Source organism: Canis aureus, chromosome 13 (genome assembly GCF_053574225.1).
Source record: "Canis aureus isolate CA01 chromosome 13, VMU_Caureus_v.1.0, whole genome shotgun sequence".
Classification (NCBI taxonomy): domain Eukaryota; kingdom Metazoa; phylum Chordata; class Mammalia; order Carnivora; family Canidae; genus Canis; species Canis aureus.
In genome coordinates, this window is record NC_135623.1 from 25762470 (window position 1) to 25786853 (window position 24384).

The 24384-nt window shown below is 42.0% G+C and overlaps 1 protein-coding gene and 1 long non-coding RNA gene across 15 annotated transcripts in view; one reads left to right on the forward strand and one right to left on the reverse strand.

Moving 5' to 3' along the window:
- Positions 1–12988, reverse strand: part of NAP1L1 (nucleosome assembly protein 1 like 1) — a 32839-nt gene extending 19851 nt beyond the window's left edge. For 3 of the 12 annotated variants that reach the window (XM_077845549.1, XM_077845550.1, XM_077845551.1), the window contains exon 1: positions 2254–2290. In XM_077845549.1, the coding sequence (XP_077701675.1) occupies positions 2254–2270 (17 nt within the window). In that variant the 5' untranslated portion in view covers positions 2271–2290. Of the gene's footprint in view, positions 1–2253; positions 2291–5771; positions 5797–8637; positions 8696–12337; positions 12432–12875 lie in introns of those variants that run through there. The other 9 variants (XM_077845560.1, XM_077845552.1, XM_077845553.1 and 6 more) reach the window with 8 other exon arrangements.
- A 372-nt stretch (positions 12989–13360) lies between these two features.
- Positions 13361–22040, forward strand: LOC144282206 (uncharacterized). 3 transcript variants are annotated; one of them, XR_013350544.1, is made up of 4 exons: positions 13370–13498; positions 13700–13814; positions 16050–16143; positions 17106–17483. It is a non-coding gene; the product is annotated as an uncharacterized LOC144282206 (long non-coding RNA). The 3 variants fall into 3 exon arrangements; XR_013350545.1 differs by lacking the exon at positions 17106–17483 and adding an exon at positions 20336–22040 and having other exon boundaries at positions 13361–13814; XR_013350543.1 differs by having other exon boundaries at positions 13361–13814.
- Positions 22041–24384: the final 2344 nt, after the last annotated feature.

Genomic DNA, 24384 nt, shown 5'->3' on the forward strand with positions numbered 1-24384 from the left:
AGATACAAGCCTGTATCACACACTACAAAGTGCAGAGACCCTTCCCTAAACCACCTTTTCCCAACTTGGATCCCACAACACTGAAAGTCAGATCTTTACCCAGATACTTTTAAACCGGGGTATCTGACCAACCCAGAATCTGACAATGGAGATTCTCACAATAAATGCCCTCCCTGATGACCTTACATTACAATCTAAATTAAACCCCCCAACACTCAAATTTTCTAATCAACTTTTTAAAAACCATCTCAACTGCATGTTCTCCCCCCCACCCCGATCTTAGTGACTAGACAACCAAGTAATACACCTCATATTTGAGAAAATGCTTTTACATGGAGACAAAAACAAATAGGGCAAAGAAAATTTGAAGAACAAACATACTATACAGGGGAAAAACATCCAGAGAAAAGATATTACAATCCAGAGAAAAGATATTACAATCAATGAAACAGGAACAAGATGCTATAAAAACAGGAACAGAGAGAATAAAGACACTCCTGAGAACTAAACAACAGAAATTTAGAAACTCAATACAAGAGTTGAAAGATAAAGTTTCTTCAGCTTTGCCAGAAAGAACAAGGAGATAAAGATAGAAAATGAGACAAAAGATAATTAGAAGAACCAGTTCAACATACAACATAATAGGAGCTCCAGAAAGAGAAAACAGAAATAAGACAATCAACAAAGTAAGTCAAGAATATTCCCCAGAACTGAAAGCCATCAAGTTGCCAGACTGAAAGGGCCCACCACTGAATGCCTAACACAAGAAATTTAAAAAATAGATATAACGTGAAAATTTCAGAACTCTGAAGCCAGAGTGCTTCCAGAAATAAGTATATATGTATTATGTTTAAAACAAAATATGTGTCACATACAATGATCAAGAATTATAATGAACTTTGAACTTCAACACAGCAATACTGGAAGCCAAATGACAATGGGGCAATGCCTTCAAAATTCTGAAGAAAAAGGATTCCCAAATGAGAATTCTACACTCCAACTATTAAACATAAGAACAGAATAGCCATTTTCAGTCTCAAAATAATTTACTTCCCTTGTACTCTTCCAGGAAAGTACTAAAGAACTAAAAAAGAAAATAGCATGGGATACAGCAAACCCAAGAGAAGACACAAAAGGAAACCCCAGGAAGATAATAAAATAGATCCACAGTGACAGCCGCATAAGCAAGGTTAAGCAATCCAGACTGGAGCAGCGGAACACCGGAGGCAATCACTTGGAAAGCCATGACACTAAAATACCTGCGGCCACCCCTTTAAGCACGCCAGCAGTGGCCAGGTTCCTCGGTGTCCTTGAATGTGATGCCTGTGTTAAATTTTCCCGCCTTCCCACCTCCATGCTGTGTCTACAACTTGTGGACTGTCGTAGCATACCATCAACGCCCGAGTTTTCTGTTTTAACCTCCTCCTAAATTGTGTGAAGTCATAAGCAACGAACAGTGCAGCTCACCCATTCTCCCTTTATCGTATTTCTGCAGGACATCCATCCACACTAGAACCCCGCCAGAAGCCAACTTCATTAAACTGATGTTTCTAGAATGCATGACCTTGCCCAGGAAAGCTAAAGCTAGACTATGACCCAGATCACCTTTTTGTTTTTACTTTCCTACCTTAGAGACTTCAAGTGGTAATATTGCTTTTCTTTTTAGACACAGCTGAGTTTGTGACTGCTATTCACATTTTCAAAATTAAACATTGATTAACAATATGTAGGTGATAAAACTCTAAAGAAAAAAATGATTTAGACAAATGCCAAGACAGTGTTTACACATCTGGAGAGGAAAGGTGGAGGATGCAATTGAGAAGAGGGACACTGGGCTTCTGATAGTAATTTTTACTTTCAAAACCTTGAAGTATCCTATTATTCTTTAAACTCCACAGATTTCATACACTTTTTATCTTGTATGTACGATACATTACAATGGAAGTAGTAAAGTCTTTGGGAAATACAAGTATGGTAAAACTGAATTTTCCAAGTATTTATGATTCATTATTGTGCTCAGCACATTCCTAAAAATAAATACTAGCAAATAGTTTATTTAAGCAATGATTATATTTCCTATATTTTGTCTTGGATACACGGTACCCAACTGTTATTAACTGCAGGTACTAACCATCAATCATTATCATACATTTTTCATTATTAATACTGCTGTTAATTATATCACAGTATAAAGTGAAGCCCGATCTCTGAGTTAAGAAAAAACAAACAAGAAATCAACTATCTGGCACTTACTTGTCAATGTCTGCCATGTTGTAAGAACTCCAAATATCTATGGAGAGAAATGTCGGTGTTAACAAACTATGTATATTATGTATTTAATACCAATAAAAACATCTGATGCCCAAATCCTTTAAATCAATAAAACCTGGACTATCCCAAAGAGGAATGTATAATCCCATTAAAAACACATCAGTGTTAAGAAGAAAAATCATGGCACATATATATGGGCTTTCATACTAGCCCCAAGTAATTTTTCAGAGGATACAGTCATAAACAAACAAGTTACCATTATGTTCTAAAATCTACCCTGTAAGGACAATTTCATAATAGCACCGCTCTAAAGCATCTGATGTATGCTAGCATCACAGAAAATGAATACAAGAGGCCTTTATTCAAACTCCTGTAACTACAAATGGTCAATTTTTCTTTATATTTTTAGACTTAGTACCTCACAGAATCCACTTCAAGAGTTATTAATTCTCATCAAATTAATGTTAAAAACGAAAGTCTGCCACCATTATGACCCCCAAAGACCTTTTTTAAAAGTTTACTAATCCCGGGCAGCCTGGATGGCTCAGTGGTTTGGTGCCGCCTTCAGCCCAGGGCGTGACCCCGGGGTCCCAGGATCGAGTCCCCATCAGGCTCCCTGCGTGGAGCCTGCTTCCCCCTCTGCCTGGGTCTCTGCCTCTGTCTCTCATGAATAAATAAAATCTTTCAAAAAAACATTAAAAGTTTATTAATCCTTTTATCAAATGTCAGCCACTACTTACACAACTTAATGACCACTATAAAGTGCGAAGTCCCAACCTATCTCAAGTAAACCTTCCCTATCTCTTCAAATGTACCTCCCGTCTTATCACTGATAATGAGCACACCCCAAGGCCACCGGGATATGGGATATGCTGGCATACTGTCAACAAACTCTCGGTTACCTGACATGAATACCGTTAGAACTGATTGGAGCATCTCCTAAATGCTTAGCCTAAATTCTACTAAGAGAGATTAGTATTAACTTAGAGAACACTGCTCTAAGAAAAAGAATACTTGGGACACCCGGGTGGCTCAGCTGTGTCGAGCCTCTGCCTTTGGTTCAGGGCATGATCCGGAAATCAGAGAGGTCAGGGTTCGAGCCCTGCTTCGGGCTCCCCCAGGGAGCCTGCTTCTCCCTCTGCCTGGGTCTCTGCCTTCACTCCATGTCTCTCAGGAATAAATAAATAAAATCTTAAAAAAAAAAAAAGAATACTTAAGGTAAAACATTATATGCAGGCAGGAAAATGGCTGAGTGCCACAGGTAATGAATGTACATATCACAAAAAAATAATCGAAATCAAGCTCAAGATCCCACCATATTAAAATCAAGTTTACCTTTTAAAATTTTAAACCACAGACTTAACTTTCAGAATGCTATAAGATGTGATTCCTCATATCAACATGTCCTGCATGATGATTAAAGAGTTAAGAAGAGTTACTGACTGGCAGTCAAGTGCCTATCTGTGGAGTATTACCACTAAGCCAATATCCATCCTTTAAACAAATTATGAGGAAAATATTTCTTCCTAAGAATGTCTCTTATTCTACTTTTAAATATTTGTTGCTTTAAATAATTTCTAATAGCACTGATAAATTTCTCTAGTGATGCTGGATAATTAGCCAACAGTAACAAAATATTTAGCAAAAAATTATGAAGAAATATGAATTCAAAAATAAGAAAAATATTGAATCTTAGTCAAAGAAATACTAGTGGGACTCTATAGTTTGTCTATCCAATCAGTAAAGATCTTGTATTAATTCAGGGAAAATGGTGAACATGCATTCTTAAATACAGCCAGTGTTCCTATAAACTTATTTTCTTTCTGGAGAGTAATTTGGCCATAGGAATATCAAAAACCTTAAATAAGTCCATCTCCAGCTTTAGTTACCCATTTGTGAGATTCTAACATGAAAAAAATATTACAAATCTAAAGGCCTGTGCTTTAACATTTGTCTAGAAGGTTCTTCCAAAATTCAGTTAACATGCCCTTTGTCTCTTAGCTCAAAGTTTTTACTTTTTCAGAGAAGCTTCTCCAATCTGCACATTCCGGCTGAATAAGATTTCTTGGTTGTAAACAGTCCTATAATGCCCTATTTCTTTCCATCGTAAGATGTCTCAAGTTTGTAATTACAAATTAAGTGTGATTATTTGATTAAGGTCTATCTTTCCCAACTAACCAGAGCACAAGCATATTACAGGGATTGTATGTGCTTTTGCCAATCGCTGTACTGCATCCTTCAGGGGCATCCATAAAGCTTACATGGAGAGCAGCTACAATTACGTACTTCATCAAAAATAAACTTAGTATTAGCATGGAAGGTGCATACAATGGAATGCTTTGCAATAAAAAATGAAGCAGATATGGAAAGAGCATAGGGCATATGGCAAAACCCAATCTGGACAGGTAGATATCTATGAATATGCAAAGTCATACACATATTTTATGAAAACACTTCTGTAAAGATATACCAGAAAACTAATAGTAGTCACCTATAAGTTAAGACTGGAAGAAAGCAAGAACATTTCATTCTGCATTATTTGGCATTTTGCTAACATTTTGGAACTTGCTAGGTTGAATACACAATCTAGTAAGTGCAGCAATTATCAAAAACATCAAAAATAACCCTCCAAACTTATAAATTCAGATTTTTAAAACATTTTAACATGTACTCAGAAGAATGGCTGCACTGCTACCTTCCCTGTCCATTTCATGGGGTTACATGTAGAATTCAAACTTTTTAAAATTTTATTTATTTATTCATGAGAGACAAAGAGACACACAGAGAGAGGCAGAGAGACACAGGCAGAGGGAGAAGCAGGCTCCCTGCAGGGAGCCCGGGTCCCCAGGATCAGGCCCTGGGCTGAAGGCAGGCATCAAACCACTGAGCCACCCAGGCCGCCCTAGAATTCAAACTCTTTTTTTTTTTTTTTAAAGTTTTTTATTTATTTATGATAGAGAGAGAGAGAGAGAGAGAGAGAGGCAGAGAGACACAGGCAGAGAGAGAAGCAGGCTCCATGCACCAGGAGCCCGATGTGGGATTCGATCCTGGGTCTCCAGGATCGCGCCCTGGGCCAAAGGCAGGCGCCAAACCGCTGCGCCACCCAGGGATCCCCAGGATTCAAACTCTTAAAATGAAATTCTTTTGCTTTTTTTTTTTTTTTTTTTTTTTTTAATAAAAATGATCCAAGACAGAACAGGATGGAATTTACTTCTTCAGAGGTATCTTCTCCAATCTGCCCTACCCACTCTAGTTAATTAGGTTTCTTGATTGTACACACTTCCGTTTTTAAAATCAGGCCTAATTTTGTAGTTCCATTGTTTGGGTTGACACCATCTTTGCAAAAATTTATCTCAGGGCAAACAATTTCTGGTCACCATCTACAAAAATAGGAAAAAAACTGTTCCTATTAAGATGCAAATTCATAAGAGACTTAACTTGTGTTTGATAACTACTACTCAATAAACATAAGCTTTTTAATTCTGTCCATTTTTAATTACCTTAGCACAGGGTCAATCAATCGTTCTGCAAAGTAATTGAGATGATTGTTAAAAATGTAGACTAGTCAAAGTACCATGGTAACGTTAAGATGTTAACATTGAGGAAAACTGGGAAAAGGGCATAGAGAAATTCTGAGTATCTCTACAACTTTCCTGTAAGTCTAAAAGTACAAATAAGTTCATTTAAAAGAGAAAAAGATTGATTCCCATACCCAGATCCTGAACCAACCAATTTGAAAGAGTGGACCCCAAAATCTCCATTCTAAATAAGAAGCCCAGCCTCTGAGGCAGGTAGTTCTCAATCAGATCACCTTGAGAAAACACAGGTTTCAGTTAATACCTAGGGGGTTTTTTTGTTTGTTTTTTCACTTCACTCAACATCAAATAAAATCAATGAGAATATTTATCAGACGTGAAATTGCTTTCTCAGACATCTGAAGAATTTCCATTTCTGGTAGTGACAAGCTAAATTATGCAGACCAATTCTACCAATAACAAATATTTAAGTCCAGAAAAAATATTTGTTAAAATCTTAAAAGCAGGGCAGCCCGGGTGGCTCAGCGCTCCCACATCAGGCTCCCTGCAAGGAGCCTGCTTCTCCCTCTGCCTGTGTCTCTGCCTCTCTCTCTGTGTGTGTCTCTCATGAATAAATAAGTAAAATCTTAAAAAAAAAAAAAAAAATCTTAAAAAGTGAAGCTTTAACTACTGAGAGGTGAAATCAAAAGCCCCAGACCTATCCAAAGTGGGAAATCTTTATACCAACCCTCCACATTAAGCAGAACCAAAGTGCTATATTCTCAGGGATGACAAACCAGTACTCTTGGCCAAATAAACTAGAATCACTTTATCAGTGTTGTCCCAAAACCTCAAGCCATGAGCTTAAAGTGGTCTGCTTGATAGTATTCCTAAACACCTACATACCCAATATGAACGACATCTTTATCCTAGACCTCATATTTATACAAGTAGCTTTCAAGAGCAATAAGGGCAAAAGAATACAACAGAAACCTGTCCCAAAGACTTAAATACTGTCAAAAGGACTATAAACAAACATAAAACGACAAATGACCAATGACAACAACCATGCTTACTGAGTTTGAAAACAGTGTGTCTGCAGGAGTATCTGCACACAGTCATTAAAGGTTATAGAGCAAATTTGGCAAAGAACTAAACAGAACTTCAAGAAATAAAAATAATGGAAATCAAACTAAATGGGCAGGTTTATCAGACTAAACACAGCTGGAAAGATAATTAAGTGAAGGAAGCAAGCTTAGAAGACATCTTCCAAGGATCGCCTGGGTGGCTCAGCAGTTGAGGGTCTGCCTCAGGCTCAGGGTGTGATCCCAGAGTGCGGGGATCCCACATCCGGGGATCCCATGTCCAGCTCTCTGCAGGGAGTCTTCTCCCTCTGCCTCTCATGAGTAAATAAAATCTTTAAAAAAAAAAAAAAAAAGAAATCTTCCAAAATATGGTAGAGGCTAAAGGATGGAAAACACTGATGTTAAAAGATATTTGAGGATACAATAAAGTCTTAACAAAGATTTAATACAAGTTCTAGGAGTTAGAGGAGGGAATACAAAAAATATTTGAAAGAAATCAAAAGCTAAGAATTTTCCAGAACTAATGGAAGATGGCCCTACAAATCCCCATCAGGATAAATAAAAAAGAAACTCACACTTAGATATATCAGTGAAAGGAAAGACATTAAAGACAAAGAAGTCCCCTCAAAAACGCAACGATTCAGACTAAAGCCATAAAAGACACAATCCTCTTCTCTTCAATAGACCCCAAAAGAGAACAGAGTTGTCAATGTGCTGAAAACAGCCAACGATCCTAGAATATTATACCCAACTAAAAAAACATCCTCTAAGAGTGAATGGGAAAAATATTTTTCTGGAAAAAATACCTCCAGCACTCTCACTAATTCTATTAAGTATATTCTTCAGGCAGGAGGCAAGTTATCACAAATGGAAGATCTAATTTCCAAGAAGAAATAAGCGGCAAAAAGGATAACCGCATATATCTAAGTAAACATTTTTAACTATCACCACTGTGTAGTATGTTAAAAAATCTGCTTCAGGCTCCCTGTATGGAGCCTGCTTCTCCCTCTGCCTGTGTCTCAGCCTGTCTCTCATGAATTAAAAAAAAAAAAAAAAAAAAAGTCTTAAAATAAAATAAAAAATTAAAACTACCACAACATTAAGTCAGTAGTGAAGGTGGGGGGAGCAGGAAACTGATTAAGTAGTCTAGTGTTAAGTAGGCATGTTTTAATTTCTTTTCTCTTTTAAGATTTTTATTTATTCATTTGAGAAGAGTGCACAAGTCGGGGGGGAAGAGAGGGAGAGGGAGAAGCAGACTCCCCAATGAGCCAGGAGCCTGATGTGGGGCTGGATCTCGGGACTGGAGATCGTGACTGAGCTGAATGAAGGCAGACGCTTAACCATCTGAGCCACCTAGGAGCCCCAGCAGGTTGTAATTTCCAAGATGACTCCCTAAACCAAACATGTAAATTTCAAGATAGAAGAAAAACAATTTAAAGTCATAAAAATTTTTTATACCAACCTGAGAGAGGTTTAGGTTTAAACATCTCTAGGTTTTTTGTGCTTTCACAGTCCAAACTCTCAGGTAATTAGTAACAACGTTCAATGTAAATCAACTGAAGGCCATTAAAAAGTGTCAGGCAGGACTTAAGAAACCCGACTACATCCCATTTATAAGAAACATATCTCTAACATAAGGATATAGTTTTCAAGTAAAATACAACCCAGGCCAAAAGAAAGCTGGTATCTCTGTATCAAAAAATAAAGTTTAAGGAAAAGCATTCCTAGAAATAAAGTCCCTTTATAATAAAAGATAGAATTCATTATCCAATGTATGTAATATGCAGAAGATCTCAATTCAAAGACATAGTTCATAAAAACGTGATTAGAGGCAAATCTTAACCTGAGAACTTGTACACAAAGAAAATCTTCCACTGCAAAAAGAGGGGGAAAAATAAGTCACTGAATTAAACCACAAACTGATTACACTTTGTGGTCTTGTAGCAGTTAGACGTCCTGACACGTGTTATCAAATCATTTCTCATCAATCCAGTAAACCTGGCTCTACGCTCTCCTGACTTTCAAGGAGAAGAAAGTGAACATCTACGAAGCTACTCCTAAGGGGCTACTGTATTATAGGCTTTCCTCCTATCTGCAGATAAAATACTAAGCAACTTGCTCAGCAACACACAAAAGGAGAGTAACTAGTAGTTAAAATCTAACTTCCAAAACCCATGCCATTCCCAAAACCAAAGTGCCTATCAGCCTACTGTTACACAAACTGTACACTAGTGGATATTCCTTTGGAGGAAGGGACGACCTCGTGGGTTAACCACCAGTCACGAAAAATTACCTATGTCTTTAAAGCTAGCGTTCAAGGGGGCCAATACTAACCCAAAGATAAGATTTTCCTTTACCTGAGATCTGACCTCTCCTTCCAAATGCACTTCAAGCAAATCTGTATTTAAGGCACTGCCATTCTAGGAAGAACGTTTTCAGTGGTCCGGGGGCTCAATACCGTTATTTGGCTCCAACACAACCTCGTAGTTAGAATAGCCTATTCTCTAGGCTCACTTTTTCAATTTTGGGATGTCAACAGCCAACTTGGTTGGAACTGACTTCCGTCTCAAGTGTCCTAAGCAAAATGGACCCCTATTTGAGAATACTACATACCTTCTTGGCCAAGGGAGCTCAATATCTAGATTCTCATCTGATCCGAAACAGAGAAACACACCTGGGGTGGACTGAAAATCCAGTGAAAATTTAACCAGCAATAACAAACAAATCCAATTTATTCACATGGAGGAGGGAGGGAAATTACACTTACTTACATACACACGCGCGTGCGCGGCAGACAAAAGACTTAGAAGCCATCAACTAACTTATGTAAACAAATTCCATGTTGAAAGATGACGCCTGACCTATATAAATACCGGTGCTTTTCCTTGGACCCCAGTGGAACCCAAGCAAGTGTACTTTTCTTAAGTCCAATTTGTTGTATACCGTAACAGTTTGACTCAAAGGAACTCCCTTTAAAAACCAATACAAAAGCCTCCTCAGAAGTCGTCATTCTGCTGATGGAAGAGGCTGTGCATGTGTGGGGTCAGGGGGGTTACGGTTAACTTTCTGCTCAACTGTTGTGAGAACTTAAAACTATTCTAAATGTAAATTTCATTTTAAAAATTAGAATAATTACTAATTATGAGAATTTTAGTTGGGAAAAAAAGTCATCACCGCTCTGTCATGTAACCTCGGAGAAGTCCTTTAACTGCTCTGTACTTAAGTTTCCACGTTAAAATGTTATTACCTACTTCTAGGAGCATTAAATTAGTTAATAATACACAGAATAATGTGTGCTGTTACATTATTTACCCCTGTTGTGTTCCGTACCCTCTTTACCTTAGAAAATAATTAAAAGTAGTTAATTAGATATTATAGGTAATTAAATGTAATTATAGGCTCTTTGAAATTAGTCCCCTTTCCCAATAAAAATCAAAAGGTACAGAATTCTTGAATAAAAAGCTATCAAACCATGTAGCAGTAAAAGGCAGAGTTGGTCACCGGAAGCCGAGGCCACTTTCCATGGCAAGTGCAGTAATGTCACCTGGTGGTTTCCTATCAACGTACTAACCACTTACAAGGAGGAATGGAAGCAGGAACCTTACCTTCTGAACCATACTCTAATAAACCCTACTCTGCCCAAGAACTTATTATTCAGATAAAATTAGTATGAAATGGCACTTAATATCACCATTAAACAGGTCCTTCATGTAGAGGCTGTAATTACTACTCTGCCCCCCACTTTTTCTTTAAAGCATTCATCACATTTTACATCTTAATGACCAATGCTTGTTTTGCTCCTGTTTTGTCAAAAAATATATGCTAAAATATTTACTCAAAAGAATCAAACAACAACACAACTACAGGTCTGATTAGACTTGAGGAACCGAACAGACCATCAGTTTTCAAAACTGATCAGGATTCATCCTCTCTAATCTTATTGTCACTAACATTTCAAATTTACAACCAATCAAAAAATGAGCAGATAGGTAGTATTTGATTTTGATATCTTTAAGCCAAACAGATTTTGCCTCTTTTAGGCCCCATAATTTTGGGGTTTTAGAACTCAGTCACCTGGAGACCATATGCGCAAGTTGAGTAAGTAGTGATATGAGCAATAGCATTTTGTGTTAATTCTGGTACAAGTGTTGGGTTTTGGTCGTGTTTCAAATCTCTAGAGGACAGTCCTGTGCCACACTGAACATTAGTTTCATATTCTGTCAATGGGCCCCATATCAAAACGAGGTACTTTGCAACAGATAAGATGTACATATTTTTCAAACTCGGATGAGTTTTTTGAAGCTGTATTTACCAAATCAGCATAATGCTGACCTGATATGATCATCTACTATGTCAAGGTTTCATAACCCACGTTTAGTTCCGTCCCTCCCCCAAGGGACTAGTCTTCCTACACGTGAAGGGCACATTTTAGATGTGGACCATTCATTTGATCTCTTAATTTTTTTCTGATCTCTTAATTTTTTAAAAATTTTCATTTAATTTGAATAACTTCAAACAAACATGAGACAGTCCAAAAAAAAAAAAAAAAGAGAGAGAGAAATCACTGTAAACCTTATTTCCCTTCCAACAGTTTAAAGCAAGTGCACATTTTAGATGTGGACCGTTAATGTGAACTCTTAATTTTTTTAAATTTTTAGTTTGAACTTCAAACATGAGACAGTCCAAAAAAAAAAAAAAAAAAGAGAGAGAGAGAGAGAAATCACTAAACATTATTTCCCCTCCGACAGTTTAAAGCCAGTCCCTATCCTCCGCAGATCTCCCCCTTACCCAAAGGCGCAAGAGCCCCCAAGTGCGAACAGGCGCGTCATGGGAGCCGACCGGGGAGAGGCCCCGGGGCTAGCCAGGGGGCGTCCTGGCGCTGCTGCCCCCGAAAAGGGAGCCGGGCCTGCAGCTCCTCCGCAGCCGGGCGCCCCGGGGCAGGCTCTCCGCGCGGCCCCCTCGCCCGCCGCCCCCGGCCCGTCCCGCCCGGCCTGACCCCCGCCCGCGGGCCTCCGCCGCGGCCCCACGGTTCCACCCGCACTTCCCGCTCCCCGCCCCCAATCGCCTTAGAAACACAAACTCGGTGAGGGACCCGCTCCGACACTCCCGTTAGGCACCAGGCGGTCGGGCCGGGCCGGGCCGGGCGCAGGCTCAGGGTCACCCTCACCCTCACCCCCACCCCCCGCGTGAAGTCCCGGCGGGCTCCTCCGAGGCGCCGGCCCCAGCGCGGCCGCGCGACCCCCACCGCGGGGGGCCTTGGCGATCCCGGCGGGAGGCCCTGCCCACCCCCCGCTCCCCGCGTGCGGCCCCCGGGGCAGGCCGGGGACGGCCAAGGGCGCGCCCCGGGGAGCCCCGAGGTCGCCACAGCTCCGCGCCCCCAGCCCGCGACTCCGCAGCGCCGGGAGCTCGGGCTCCTCCCGGGGCTCCTCCTCCCCAGCTTCCTCCCGGGGCTCCTCCGGAACCTACTCCCGGGGTGCTCCTCCCGGGCTCCTCCTCCCCGGCTTCCTCCCGGGGCTCCTCCAGGGACCTCCTCCAGGACCTCCTCCCGGGGTGCTCCTCCAGGGGCTCCTCCCGGGCTCCCCGGACGCTCCCCCGGGCGCGGCGGCCACGTGTCCGCAGGGCCGGCCCTCCCCGCGCGGCCGCCGCCTCCAGGGGGCGGAGAGCCCGGGCCCCGCGGCCGCCCCGCCCCTCCCCCGCCGGCCCTCGCTCCCCCGCCCGCCCCCCCCCGGGGCTGCTCCGCGCGGGGAGGGGGGCGCTCCCGAGCCCCGGCTCCTCCGCGCCCCGAACGCCCCGAGCGCCCCGAGGCCGCCTGGCTGCCGCGGCGGGCGGCGCGGAGGAGCCGGGGCTCGGGCACCGCGGGGCCGCGCGGAAGCCCCCCCGCCCCCGCCGCCCCGCGGCCTCGGCTCCCGGGAGCGCCCGGAGGCCCCGAGCCCCGCGGCGCCCGGCCCGGCCCTCCCCGCCGCGGCTCCGTCGGCGCCCTTCCCGCTGGGGCCCCGTCCGTTACCCGAGGCCGGGGCTGCGCAGTGACTCAGGGCGGCGGCGGCGGCGGCGGCGGGAGGCGGGAGGCGGGAGGCGGCGCCGCGAGCAGATGGCGCTAAAAAGGACCCGCGAGCCCGCCGCTCGCGCTCATATACAATTAGCGTCAGCACGTAGGGCCCGCTCCGCCGCCCCCCGGGCCTCGCCGTCTCCTAGCAACGCGGGCGGGGGGCGGGCCCAGGACGGGTTGCCGAGCAACGACGCTGTCCCGCGGCCGCGGCGTCCTCCCCCCGCGCGCCGCGCGCTCCCCGGCTCCGCGGCGCCGCGCCGGGCCGCGCCCCCGAGCCCTGGGGCTCCCGGGGCCGCCCCCCTGCACCGGCGCGGCCTGGGGCGCGCACAGCAGCCCGCACGCCCCGCCCCTCCCCCGCGCCCCGCGGTTGCTCCCCGCCCTGCTGCCCCCGGAGCCCGCGGTTCCCGGCTCCCGCCGCCCCACCCCCCGCGCCCCGCCCGCGCCCTGCCCCTTCCCGCGACCTGCGCGCCCTCCCGCTGCTCCGGTTCCCGCGGAGGCTGGGAAGGGCCCGGCTGGCCCGGCCCGGGGCGCTGTGTCCCGAGGACGCCGTTGGGGCATCCTGCGGGAGAAATAGCTTTTCTGTAAATCCTCAGGCCTTGGAAAACCATCATGGCTCTTTCTCATGAGATGCTGGGCTGCCTGCTGTCACTCTTCCTACACTAGTTCTCCAAGGGGGGAGAGGGGGTCCCCGCACCCTTTAAACGGGGAGGTGGAAACAGCCTTTGCATGATGCTAAAATGTGGTTTTGGCCTTTTGCGTTCTCATCCTCTTCGCAAGTGTAGGTGCAGTTTTGCAGAGACTACACGACTTGTGAGATGGAAACATTGAAAAAGGAAGCAGATAATAAAATCTAGTCCTCGGCGGTGAAACCAGACGTTAAGTAGATTTGCAAAAAACGTAAGACGATGCAACTAAATTTTTTTGTTGTTGTTGTTTGGGAAAGTAGGAACTTTTCATATAAGACATACTTTTATGTTAATATTTAATTGATCCTCTTTAGATGAAATAATGAATCCCTTTAAAACGGCTTGATTTCTGATGTGATAAATAGCAGTGTCTAGTGCGCAGGAGAGTTCTCTGGCATCCCCAAGTTTTAAAGTCCAGAGGGGTCCTGAGACAGAGAAGTTAGAGAACCTCTTCTCTAAATGCTCATTCCTTTAAATTTCAGACTGCCTGGAGTCATCTTTTGTAATGCTCACACTTAACAACTGTATTCCATTTTCAAGGTCATAGATTTTCTTCCTGACATCCCCAACCTCGTTAATGTTAGTTGCCTTTCCCACTCTAAGCTCCAGATGCCTCAGTTTGCCCATTCGTTTTGATTCTTCATATGTGATTCTTTTGTTTTTGTTTTTTGTTTTTCAGCCTTCTTTAGAAGATCCTATTCGACAATGATGTAAGGTTAACAAGTAATTATCATATTAGCAATGACCCCTCATTTAAGAAACCACAGTACATAAAGTAGGTAGACCAGTGCCCAATATGTACATGCATTTAACACTGATTTCAATGGAAGCCTCAAGATTCTTTTGTTCCAATCAAAGCTCCACACAGTCTGAGATAATTAGCACACTAGAAATGACCTAAATTACTTTCACCTCCTTTCTTTGAATCTTTGTGGTTGTAGAACTTCTGAGATCAAAGTTAGCCTTCGTGATGGTTTCTATCCCACCCCAGGAAGCCCCACCAATTTCAGTCACTGGTCTAAGGCTCCTAATTTCTGATGCTTCAAGCCTTACCCCTCCATTGAAGAGCTTATCATTACCAGTTTATATTCTTTCCCCTTCTCTCCAGCCTCCTCCCCCAGCTGCTTCCTCCAGCTTTCTCCTCTCCTTCTTCCAGTGTATCTTAGCCGACCTAAGAAATGAAACACTAGGGAGGCCTAGGTAGGTAGCTCAGCGGTTGAGCGTCTGCCTTCAGCTCAGGGGATGATACCAGGATCTGGGATTGAGTCCCTCATTGGGCTCCTTGCAGGGAACCTGCTTCTCCCTCTCCCTGTGTCTCTGCCTCTCTCTCTGTGTGAGTCTCTCATGAATAAATAAATAAAATCTTAAAAAAATAAAAGAAATGAAACACTAGTAAATTGCTAATAATGCAATATAATCTTTTAAACCATAGTTTGTAAATCTAAGACTCTACCATTAAAGTCAAGGGAAGGTCAATCATTTATATATTCATTCAACAAATGTAGGTCTGGGATATTCCCAAATATATATTGAGAACAACTTGAGACACTGGAAATACAACATTGAATAAGAAAGAAAAGTTTCTTGGTTTTACCAAACTTATGTTTGAGTGAGGTAAGGCATGTGACAGTAAAGAGATCTTTTTTTTTTTTTTTTAAGATTTTATCTATTTATTTGAGAGAGAGAACCCAGCGAGTTTTGGGCGGGGGGGGGGGGGGGGGGGCGGGGAGAAGGGGGAATGCGGGAGAGGAAAAGAATTTCAAGCAAACTCCACCCTGAGCCCAGAGCCTGATGTAGGGGTGTGGAGCTGGATCTCACAACCCTGAGATCATGACCTGAGCCAAAACCGAGTCAGATGCTTAACCAATTAAGCCACCCAGGTGCCTTAAATAATTTTAGATGTAAATAAGTAAAAGAACTATGAAGAAAATAAAGTGAGACAAAGGAGTAGAAGGTGACTGACCTCAAGATACTGTTGAGCTTTTCATATTGACTCCTCTTAGACCCCCAGAATGCATAATACAGTTAATTCATCTAATTTAATTACAATAAATGGTGGCCCTGGTCACTGATCATGAACCATACTAACCTTTCAATTAAAGTTTCTTTTTTTTTCAACCCCCATTATTCTCATTTGGTTGATTTTTAAGGCACTGTAGTCTATTGATTAAGAAGTGCAGCTTTGGAGTCAAATAGCCCAATTTTCATCCCAATTTTGTTGTGAAAGTTTAAACAACATCTAAGTTACTTAACATGATACCTGATATAGAGTTAACACCCAATAAAAGTTAAAAATTTAAACTTCTTACTGGGGTTTTGTTTTATTTTTATTTTATTTAAAGGTCAAGGAAATTCCCCTGAATCCTATCTGACACAATTTTTGTGAAATATTTTATCAAAAGCTATCTTTTTCTCCTAAGATTTAATTTATTTATTCACGAGACAGGCAGAGACATAGACAGAGGGAGAAGCAGGCTCCCTGAAGAGAGCCCGATGCGGAACTCGATCCCAGGACCTCGGGATCATGACCTGAGCCAAAGGTAGGCGCTCAACCACTGAGCCACCCGGGTGCCCCTATCAAATACTATCTTGTCACAAATCTTAAAACATGTTTTCCTAAGCTGAAATAATCCACACCAATTACCATCAAAGTATATTCCACATTTCTAAATATTGGATACATACACTATAGAAATCAACCAGACAAACAGATGACAGAGATGGTTTCTTAAGTGTGCTTATGTCTGTATTTCAAACCCTAAGTAGTGGAAAAGTACATAGGCTTGAAAGTCAGACAGGCATAGGTTCATCCCAACATGCTGTGACTTTGCAAAAGTACTTTTATGCTTCTCCATCTACAAAATGCATGATAATTCTAATAAAATCAGCCTCTTCATTAGCATGAAATAGAGAAATATATGTAAGTCCCCAAAGTAACAACTTGCTCTTTAAGTACTCAATATTTATTTTCACCCATGTCAATTAATCAGTATGTAAAATGTCTAGTAGCACTAATGCACAAAATACATTTAAATAACCGTTATCTTAGTTTTGAATCTGGATAGTTTTATTTTTTCCTTTTTTCCCAAAATTATATAAATGCAACATAAAATCAAAATTCCAGTGGGAAATTTTGGACAAGTTACCTTAAATTTCTCTCTCTACATCCAAAAACAGATTAACAGATTTCATTTGAAAATATCTTAATTTTGCTATCAGTTTTAATTGAAATTTATATTAAAATGATTGTAGATTCATACAGCTGTACAAAATAACACAGAAAGATCTGTGTAAACTTTATCCAATCTGCCACAATGGTAACAACAATTCACAATCTTATTCAAATTCCTCCAGTTTCACTTGGACCCACCGGTGTGTGTTTGTGTGTTTAGTTCTATATAATGTTGGAGTGTGTTTATCACCAAAGGCAAGATAGAGACAGAACAGTTCTAACACAAGTATGGATCTCTTATGTTCTCTTTTTTTTTTTTTTTTTTTTGAGATTTTACTTATTTGTTTGTCAAAAAGAGAGCACAAGCAAGGGAAGCGGCAGAGGGAGAGGGAGAAGCAGGCTCCCCACTCAGCAAAGAGCCCAATGTGGGGCCGGATCCCAGGACCCTGAGATTACGAGCTGAGCTGAAAGGCCGACGTTTACCAACTGAGCCACCCAGGCGCCCCTCTTATGTTGTCCTTTGATGATAGTTTTTATTTTGTAATTTACATGACCAATATGATTCTACTTTCCCAGATTTTACCTTTCTTCCCCCTGCTTTGCAAATGGACAACTTAGGTAGAAAATAAGCCATTCCTTTGTGTGGGTCTTCAGCAGATCTTACTTTAACTATTTGCAATAAAGCTTTGCAACTGGTCTCCCTGATAATGACCTCTCATGCCTCTCTGATCTTCATTGCCAAAGCTATGGTTTTATTATTTTTTAAAAATATTTTATTTATTCATGAGAGACAGAGAGAGAGAGAGGCAGGCAGAGGGAGCCTGATGTGGGACTTGATCCTAGGCCTCTAGGATCAGGCCCTGGGCTGAAGGCGGCACTAAACCGCTGAGTCACCAGGGCTGCCTCAAAGCTATGATTTTAAATACAAGTCCAATCATGTCTACTTTATCATAAAACCTGCAATGGTTCTTTGATGTCTACGTGACAAAAATAACGCCTACAAAGTCCATCCTAATCTGAATCCATCCTTTTTTTCTAGCCATTCCTCCCACTATCCACTGTCATGATCCCCATACATTATGACTTTGAACTACTCGCCAGACCCTCAACACTACCAAGCGTTTTATACCTTCCCGCTCCTCACCTCAACTTTTCATTCAAAATCAAGCCCAAGTTTTTATCTTTCCTGGAGAACCTTCCATAGCTCACCAAGGCAGATCTAGTTACATAGTCTTGTCTGGTTTTGGACAACTGTTTACATTTGCATGTGGGTTCCCATATGTTTCCTTCTTCCCCAACACACACTACACTAGATTATTAGTTACTACAAGGCAGTGTCCTTGTTTTTGTGTTCTCCTGGCTTAGAGAATGACTAGAAGGGCAAAGGCATTTCAATAAATATTTATGTGATAGAATAAAGTGAAAGGAAAGAACCAAAGAAGAAAGCAAGTGAAGGAGGGAGAAATAAAAGAAAAAAGTCATTGAAAACAAACTGGAAGTCATAATACTCTATTAAGTGATCCTTTTTTGAAGACAGTTGCATTAATTCTACATTTGTCTATGTGAGAAAATTTGACAAGGAGATTTGTGAGAAACTGAAAGAAAAGTTTTGGACATGGTTTAGATATTATTTGGATATTTGTTTAGATAATAATTTTCCTCATCTGTGAAGCAACTTGTTAGTAAAAATAAAGAAATATTGAAATCTTTGAGCTCATAATGAATAAAGAAAATAAATTATATGGAATTCTTTGGAGACAATTGCATTGTCCATTATTGGGAGAATAGTGAAATGTGGTGGAAATGCATGTGTTTGTGTCCAAATTCCCCCCTTTTATAAGGATAGCAGTCACATCGGATTAGGGCTCATTCTAGTGACCTCATTATACCTTGCTTCCTCCTACTTCTGTAAAGACTATCTCCAAATAAGGTCACATTATGAAATACTAGGGGCTAGGACTTCAACATATGAACTTTGGAATGACACAATTTAGTAGATGGCAGTACTAAAGTCAAGCAAGTAAGTAAATAATTGTAGATAATGGGAGCCAGGTCTCTCATCATCAGCGAAAAAAAAAAATCACAAATAAGCAAGGAGATGAGCCCTGTGGTGCTGAATTAGGGCTAGAAATATCAATATGAATTCATGTTTATAGATAGATAGATAGATAAATAGGTATGTATATACATACATTTAGTATATATACATATATTTCCTAGCTCTGTCCATTGAGAGGGCCTAGAAGTAGTGACATTCTAGTAGCAATAAGTATGGCCATCACCCAAATTTTAATTTCTAATTACTTTTTTTTCCAAGAGAAGGAGATCTAGCTGATTCAAGGACTGGGGAGGGAAAATACAAGATAAGTCGAGAACATCTTTATGTCACTGTAAGTTTGAATAAACAAAATAAAAGTGACATATCAAAAGAACACAGAGGTGAATCTGAAAAAGTTCCCATGGCTCCCAATGGCCAAAGCTGGAACGATTCAGGAATAAAATAATGATAGTATTGGATTATAACCCAAATAATAAAATAAATATCCATGAATCCATAATGATATAAAAATTATTGAATGTTGGGGGCCCTGGGTAGCTCAGTCGGTTAAGCATCTGACTCTTGATTTCTGCTCAGGTCATGAGACCATGAGATCAAGCCCTACATGGGGCACTGCACTAGCCCTGGAGCCTGCTTAAGATTCTCTCTTCCTTCCCCTCTGCCACTCCCTCTGCTCAAAAAAAAATTAATGGATGCAAAATAAAGAGTGAAGGGACAAATCTTCCTTGTAGAAAAATCCAAAGAATATATATAGATACTCCCCACTCCAGGAGGTGAAGACTAATTCCCTCCCCCTTGACTGAGGATTGGATTTAATGACTCACTTCCAAAGAGAGTAAGGAAAGGGGAAAATATTAACTTTATAGTAGAGAAACCTGACAAACATGACTTTAACTAAATTGATCAAGGTTAACTTCATCAGTTATAAGTCACATTAATATCAAGTGCTCCCTGATGGGAAGAAGCAAGAATTAGTATTAACCAGATATATACTAAACACGTTGTATTTGGGGGGAGGGTAGAAGGGAATGAGAATGAAGCATAAAGTAAAAGGGAATCAATTTATTGACCTAGAAAGGTCTGCTCAGGGAGTTAGGAGGAGTTACAAGATAAGTTTAAAAAAGAGAAAAAGAAAAATAAGTGGAATGTGGCTATGCATCATTTGCCAATCATTCAATATCTTTCATTTCTCAATATTCTATCTCTGCATAATCATATTGTGATTCATATTTTGAAAAGTTAATTCTTGAAGCTAGCAGAAGCAAAGAGCAGTAAAATTAGATTTGTCATCAGTTGTAACAGTAAATTTGAGCAATTGCAGGACACTAGAGATAAAATATGGAAATAAAGAAAAATCAAGTCAATAATAACAGTAATTGCTAACATGTATTAAATGTCTTCTATGTGCCAGACACTGTTCTATAAAGTTTTACAAATATTACCTCATTTAATCCCCACAACAACCCTATGAGATACTTCTAGAATTATCCTTGTGTTGTAGATGAGGAAATTGAGGTCCAGAGACATCGGGATCTGTCCCTAGGCCACACAGCCCGTTAAGTAGCATCATCTGGATTCACCTCTGCAGAACCTGGCACCAGAGCCCAAGCCTGTAATTACCTCTTTTCTAGTTAAATGCATGAGATGTCCCAGAATTCAAGAATCCACTCTAAAGGAAACAGACATGTCATGAAGCAGCTACAACTCAATATAAGTGCTAATCATAGAGACGTAAGCATCAGAAAAAATGCGACAGAAATGACATCTGAAACCAAATCTCGAAAGAGAAATAAGAATTTGCTGTGTGATAAGAGTAGGACAGTATTTCTGGCAAGAGAACAGCCGTATTGAAGAAGTTTTGTTCTAGTTGTTCAAGATCATGCGAGAAATACGGTATGGAATACAAAAGCACTGAAACGATCATTTCCACCTTTGAGCATGAATTTCATACACAGAAAAACTCCAGCCACAAGTCAGATAATGTGTTGGTACCAAGTATTTATCAGTTCAGTTTGGGCCTATCACTCTCACATACTTCAGGTGTCAAACTGAACCTCTATTTAACGCCAGTAATGTGACTTCTTAGTGATGAAGAAGGACCATTTACGTAGCCTCACACAATCAAGGTTGTATTCTTTACAGGCTATGAACCAGATAAAATCTATTTTCCAAAATCTTATGAAACAATCTCTTTTATTTTTTTTAAGATTTTATTTATTTATTCATGAGAGACACAGAGAGAGAGAGAAGAGACAGACAGGCAGAGGGAGACGCAGGCTCCATGCAGGGAGCCCGATGCGGGACTCGATCCAGATTCCCCAGGATCACAACCTGAACCTTCGGGTTCACCCAACCACTGAGCCACCCAGGCATCCCTGAAACAATCTCTTTTAAAAGCAATTTTGAAAAATATGTCACAAAAATCCAAGAGAAAGTGACAAACAGTAGAGGCTGAGGCAGCAAACACTATGGCTTCATATGTGTTGGTCATTGTTCTCAGTTGCCTTCCTGCTTTAGCAGGAAGCCCTGGTAGCTACTTATTATTGTTAGTTTATAGGTGATGTCGCTGAGATACGGAGAGGTTAAACAACTTACCCAAGGTTGCAATTAGTGTAGTAACCGGTGTAGCCAGGATTCAATAAAATCAGGTAATTCTAGCCTGAACAGAAAAGAGTGATGCTATTTGGTTCTTGAATTCATTTCTTTTTTTTTTTAATTAATTAATTTATTTATTTATTAGAGAGAGCACTCAGAGGCAGAGGGAGAAGCAAACTCCCGCTGAGCAGGGAGCCCAACACGGGGCTCAATCCCAGGACCCTGAGATCATGACCTGAGACAAAGGCAGATGCTTAACTGGCTGAGCCACCCAAATGCCCCTGGAATTCATTTTTTAATTCAACAAATGGTCCAGTATGACTAGATCAGTGGTCACAAGCTCGAACATCTGCCATTGCCAGGCCAGGAGTGGATTGTGTGAAGTCAGGCAGGCGTAAGTCAGCAAGGGACTGGCAGGGACTGTGCTTGACATGTGATCACAGGCCGCATTTAAAGCAGACACCTCTACTCCCCAGCCTGTTGTTGCCACATGGCTTTGGTATTGTCAGATTCTCCAATTTCTTTTTTTTTTTTTTTAAGATTTTATTTATTTATTCATGAGAGACACACAGAGAGAGGGAGGGGGGCACAGAGACACAGGCAGAGGGAGAAGCAGGCTCCATGCCGGGAGCCTGACTGGGACTCGATCCCGGAACTCCGGGATCATGCCCGGGCCAAAGGCAGACGCTCAACCACTGAGCCACCCGGGCCGCCCCAGATTCTCCAATTTCAAGAGAAACTGACTTTCCTGTGAAATCCACCAATTTGGGAGGAGGAGTGCATAAACTGAGTTTAGTTCTGGCCGTGCTGTGTCTCCGATGAATCTGATGGCTCCAATGGCAGATATTTGAATAGACAGTTCAGGAGGCTCATTTGGGAGGCAAGCAGGGATTTAGAAATCTTCAACACAAGGAGTGCGGATGGGGATGGGCATGAAAAAGGTAAGAAAAAAAGAAGAAGGGATCCCCGGGTGGCGCAGCGGTTTAGCGCCTGCCTTTGGCCCAGGGCGCGATCCTGGAGACCCAGGATCGAATCCCACGTCGGGCTCCCGGTGCATGGAGCCTGCTTCTCCCTCTGCCTGTGTCTCTGCCTCTCTCTCTCTCTCTCTCTCTCTCTCTGTGACTATCATAAATAAATAAAAAAAAATTTTTTTAAAAACTTAAAAAAAAAAAGAAAAGAAGAAGACCAAGAACTCCAGCATTTAAAAAGTTGGCAGAAGGGGCGCCTGGGGGGTCAGAGGGTGAGCACCTGCCTTTGGCTCAGGGCGTGACCCGGGGTCCTGGGATCGAATCCCGTGTCGGGCTCCCTGCATGGAGCCTGCTTCTCCCTCTGCCTCTCTCAAGAATAAATAAATAAAATCTTTTTTTAAAAAGTTGGCAGAAGATAAAGAGTCATCAAAGAAAGACCTGTAGTAGAAGGAAAGGCAGAGGAGACCAGAATCTGAGATGCCAAAGGAGGAAGGGGAATCGGGCAAGATCTATCAGCCTAATCTTGTCAAGAGTCAGTGTACTGATTTCTTTGCGTAGAAAGTACCTCATACATCAGTGAAAAGAGATATTATTACTAAGTTCAAAGAACAATTTTTTAAGGCCCAAGTAGGCTATGACTTTCATGTATCAAGAATTAGCACAAGAGGAGCATCCCAGCCCCTCTGTACTGCCGACCACGTTGGTGGCTCTAGTTTAAAAGGCTCTAATTCACTTCCATTTTTTCCAATTTCTGTGGTATTTTATTAGAGCATAGGTATAGTTCTGTTTCTTTGGGTGTTCTTTCTTTGTATCTGATATGCTCTTAAAACGTATTGAAAACTTCTGAAATACTTACCAAGTCTCACCAGAACCACCAATAACAAAGACTCTGATTCTGTGGGAAGGCAATACCCATTTAGATTTAACAATTACATAAAAGCATTTTCACACCTACCAGTTCAAACCTGGTTCACACATCACAAACTATAACTTTGTTCAGACATAATATTACAGTGAAGGTAGGACCTCTTTGTCTATGAACAAGGAAAGTAAATCCACTTTCTGGGTTTCCGGGGAGTCAGTGAACAAAACCCATTTTCCCTGCTTGGGTTGGAACCATTGCAAAGGAACCAGCAAAGGGATATCAAGATGCGCGCCCTTGTTGCAGAGCAGGTAGGCCAGAGAACGGAGCTGTACGGGGGCCTGCCAGGCTCTGCTCACCCACCCCCACCTCTGACTACCACGGCCCCCCAGCAGGCACGGGCCTTCCGCACTTCTAGCAAGACAGAGTGTGGACCTGGACTGACAAGTCTGAAGAAAATGGAGCCCAAGAGAGGCCTGGGCTTAGCTCGCCCAGTTCTCCTCCCAAACTCCCCGTGGGATGCATCACTCCATCTGCCCTGAAGGTAAACAATCCAGAGGAAAGAGTAAAAGCAGGTTTTTCTGGTGGAGTTTCTTCCACCCTGAAGCCCAAGGCCAGAGAAATGGAAGCTGCTTGTAAGCTACTGCATTACCTCCTTCAAGTTCATCCTACAAGGATCTGCTATTATCTCCACGGAGCTAGCAAATGACTAAACCTGGCCTAGGACCCAGATCACATGATGTCAGAGCAGGGACCTTCAAATCCTCTGGGAGACTAGGCCTCAGGGGGCTGTGGTTAAAAGGAATAATCCCATTTACACTTATTGGGTGGGCAGTTAGGGAAGAGGCAATGATGAATTGGCCCAAAAAGGCACTGGCAGGGATTCAGGAGGCCTCAAATATGGTTGCAACACTGCTACCGACCGGTTACTTGGCCATGATCAAGTCACTACGTTCTTTACAAGCTTAGGTTCTTCATCTGCAAAACCAGTTCAGTAAATCCCGCCTTCCTACCAACCTAGAGGATCAAATAAAGTACCTCATAAAAGTACTTTGAACAAGCATCATGCTATGTTAAAAGATAGTTATTTGGGATAACGTTATTATTTCAATCATATTAAATAGG